The 2,441-nt window shown below is 51.0% G+C and overlaps 1 protein-coding gene across 1 annotated transcript in view; it reads right to left on the reverse strand.

Moving 5' to 3' along the window:
- Positions 1–465: 465 nt before the first annotated feature.
- The window catches only part of PODXL (podocalyxin like), a 42,048-nt gene continuing 40,072 nt past the window's right edge, over positions 466–2,441 (reverse strand). The window contains exon 8 of the mRNA XM_019509619.1: positions 466–1,128. Coding sequence (XP_019365164.1) covers positions 934–1,128 — 195 coding nt within the window. The 3' untranslated portion in view covers positions 466–933. The remainder of the gene's footprint in view (positions 1,129–2,441) is intronic.

Raw genomic sequence — 2,441 nt, forward strand, 5'->3', positions numbered from 1 at the left:
TGGACTTGAGGAACCGAAATGGCTTCCTAGGCTGGTGAAAGCAAACTAGGGGCAGTGTTGGCCTGGGACCTGGTCAACGCTGTTCACAATACAGGCCAGGAAAACTCCTGTAGGATAGGAGCACCGACGACCCAGAAGTGATTGTTGATGGGGGAAGCTGTTGTGTTTAATACCCAGCACTTCCAGCAAGAATCTGGAAATGGCCAGTTAATCATGTGGCTGGACGTGATGCCAGGGTGTTACTCTTTTTCTCTTTATCTCCTGTGAAGCTTAATAACTGTCTTTAATATTACAACATGATAGAGGAAAAGAAAAAATAAACCATAAGCTGCATTGGCAACAGAGATGCACAGGGGAGGGGGGAGCTCTTGGAGTATGCCACCATGCTGCCCAGCACTGCAATCGATGGTGCAGCTGCTACTGCTCCCGTTCAGATCCTCTTCGTTCAATGCTGTTTTAGTTCCCGGTTGTTGCTGCAGGCTTTTGGTTGCCCGTGAAGGGTTCTTCAACTCGGGCAGTGGTTGCACCCCACGTGCCAGGTCCCGGCTGGACAGAAGGAGCCCCGATCTGGAGAAAGCTGATTCCAAGTTCTGCAAACCACGTTGAGTTTGATACCATCATCAGTAGTTGGAAAAGCCTTTCATCTCTTAAACCATCTCGTCTCCTCTGATCAAGGCTTAAATAGAGGCACTATATATATATATATATATTTATTTATATATAAACAAAATACACTCTATAGTCTGGACAGTGAATATGTTTTGATTGCGATGTTTAGGCCACAGCAAACTCCAAGCATGACTGCTTTCCTCAGCAAAGCTGGCAGGCACGTGTGTCCCTCCTTGTCCGATAGGGTGATGGCACTTGTGGCTATAGTCAGTTTGGTTTTGTTTCAGGTTTTGCTTGTTTTTGTTTAGCGGTCTCCGGCTTCATTTATAAATGTGTGTCCTCTTCCTCCTCCAGCTCCTCTTTCGTGAGGTTGTCCATGGGGACAATCCAGCTGTCACCCAGCTCGCCGTTCAGGTTGATCTTCTTCTCCTGCATCTCAGAGGAGGTCTCCATCACCTCCAGTGTTGGGTTGTCATGATAGCCATTCTCCATGGTCTGCAGCTCTTCTGTCAGGCGCTGCTGTGAGGGGATAGGAAAGAAACCAGAAAGCTGTGAAGAAAACCAGAGCTGGGTGGTAGCTCTGGGGATAAGTGCATGGTATGTCCTAGCTGTTAGTCTTATCCTCGGATCATCTGTCCGCGCTGCCAAGTCATCTCACAGTCAAGCATGGCCTGCATGACTTCCATCGTGAGGATCACCGCTAGGATGGTGGAGGAGAGGGGCGAGGACCCAGTGAGAGGGGCAGGGTGGGGAGCTGGGGCTGTGGTCGCGGGGGTGCTGCGGGTCGTGACTGCAGTGTGTGGGCCAGGCTGGATGGAGGATCTGGCAAAGCATCTGCTTCTCCTCCACCGGTGATGGAAAAAGGAGCTCTGTTCTCCAGATGTGTGGAGCGATGCGTGTGAGATGCGTGGAGCTGTCTGCGGTCCCCAGGTTGCAGTGCGGAGCGGAGGGTGTCTGGTTAGTCCATGCTTCTGGGCTCTGCTGGTCCCCACATGGGGCTGGGAAGGGACTTTTCCCCCTCCTCTTGCTCTGGGAGTTGGGGGGCTTAAAACAAACCTAGAGGGTCTTGCTTCTCTGCTCTGCGTCACACTGATGCCTTTGGGATCAGGAAGGGAATTTTACCCAGCAGGTAAAACTCACGTGCATCTTAATAAACAACTACTTGTCCTTGCAGTGGCAGGACACGGACCCTGCCCTCATAACCCTGCTTTACCTGTGGCCAGCGTAAGGTCGATGTTCTGGACACGATCCCGGGTCGCTGGGTGGAGGAGCTGTTTTCAGGGTTTTTAAGAGCAGGCAAGACAAATACTTGTCTAGGATGGTTCAGGCAGGGGGTTGGGCTAGACGACCACCTGAGATCCCTTCCAGCCCCATTGCTCAGTGATTATTTTTTTATGACTGCACAGATTTGATGCCACTGAAAGGCAGTGACTTTCAAGAAGGGTGCAAATTAGAAATGAAATGCCTCTGGTACCTTTCTTCTACCCTTGCTGTCTCAGCCGCTGGCAGTACAGCATTCAACTTGTCTTGCCAACCCTTCCAGCTCCTCACTCCTTCAGTGAGGGTCCCCCCACATTTGACACCCCGTTGTCACTCCGAACCAGCCTTGGCCTCGTCTGCACCTCCCCTCCGTTTTCGACCCTTCCTTCCCTTTTTAAGATGTTTCTTACTCCCTTAACGTTGCTCTTTTCTATGCATTTCCAGGTCAGTGAAAATGCTGCTCTCCCTGGACCTCCTATGTGTGGGGCACTGCTGGTTTGATGTACGCTGAAAGTCAAAAAGCACCTCTGTAGAAATGAGACCTTGGAGCCCCAATGGTCTCTGGTGGAACT

This window comes from Gavialis gangeticus, unplaced genomic scaffold (genome assembly GCF_001723915.1).
Source record: "Gavialis gangeticus isolate Ggan-Ray unplaced genomic scaffold, GavGan_comp1, whole genome shotgun sequence".
Classification (NCBI taxonomy): domain Eukaryota; kingdom Metazoa; phylum Chordata; order Crocodylia; family Gavialidae; genus Gavialis; species Gavialis gangeticus.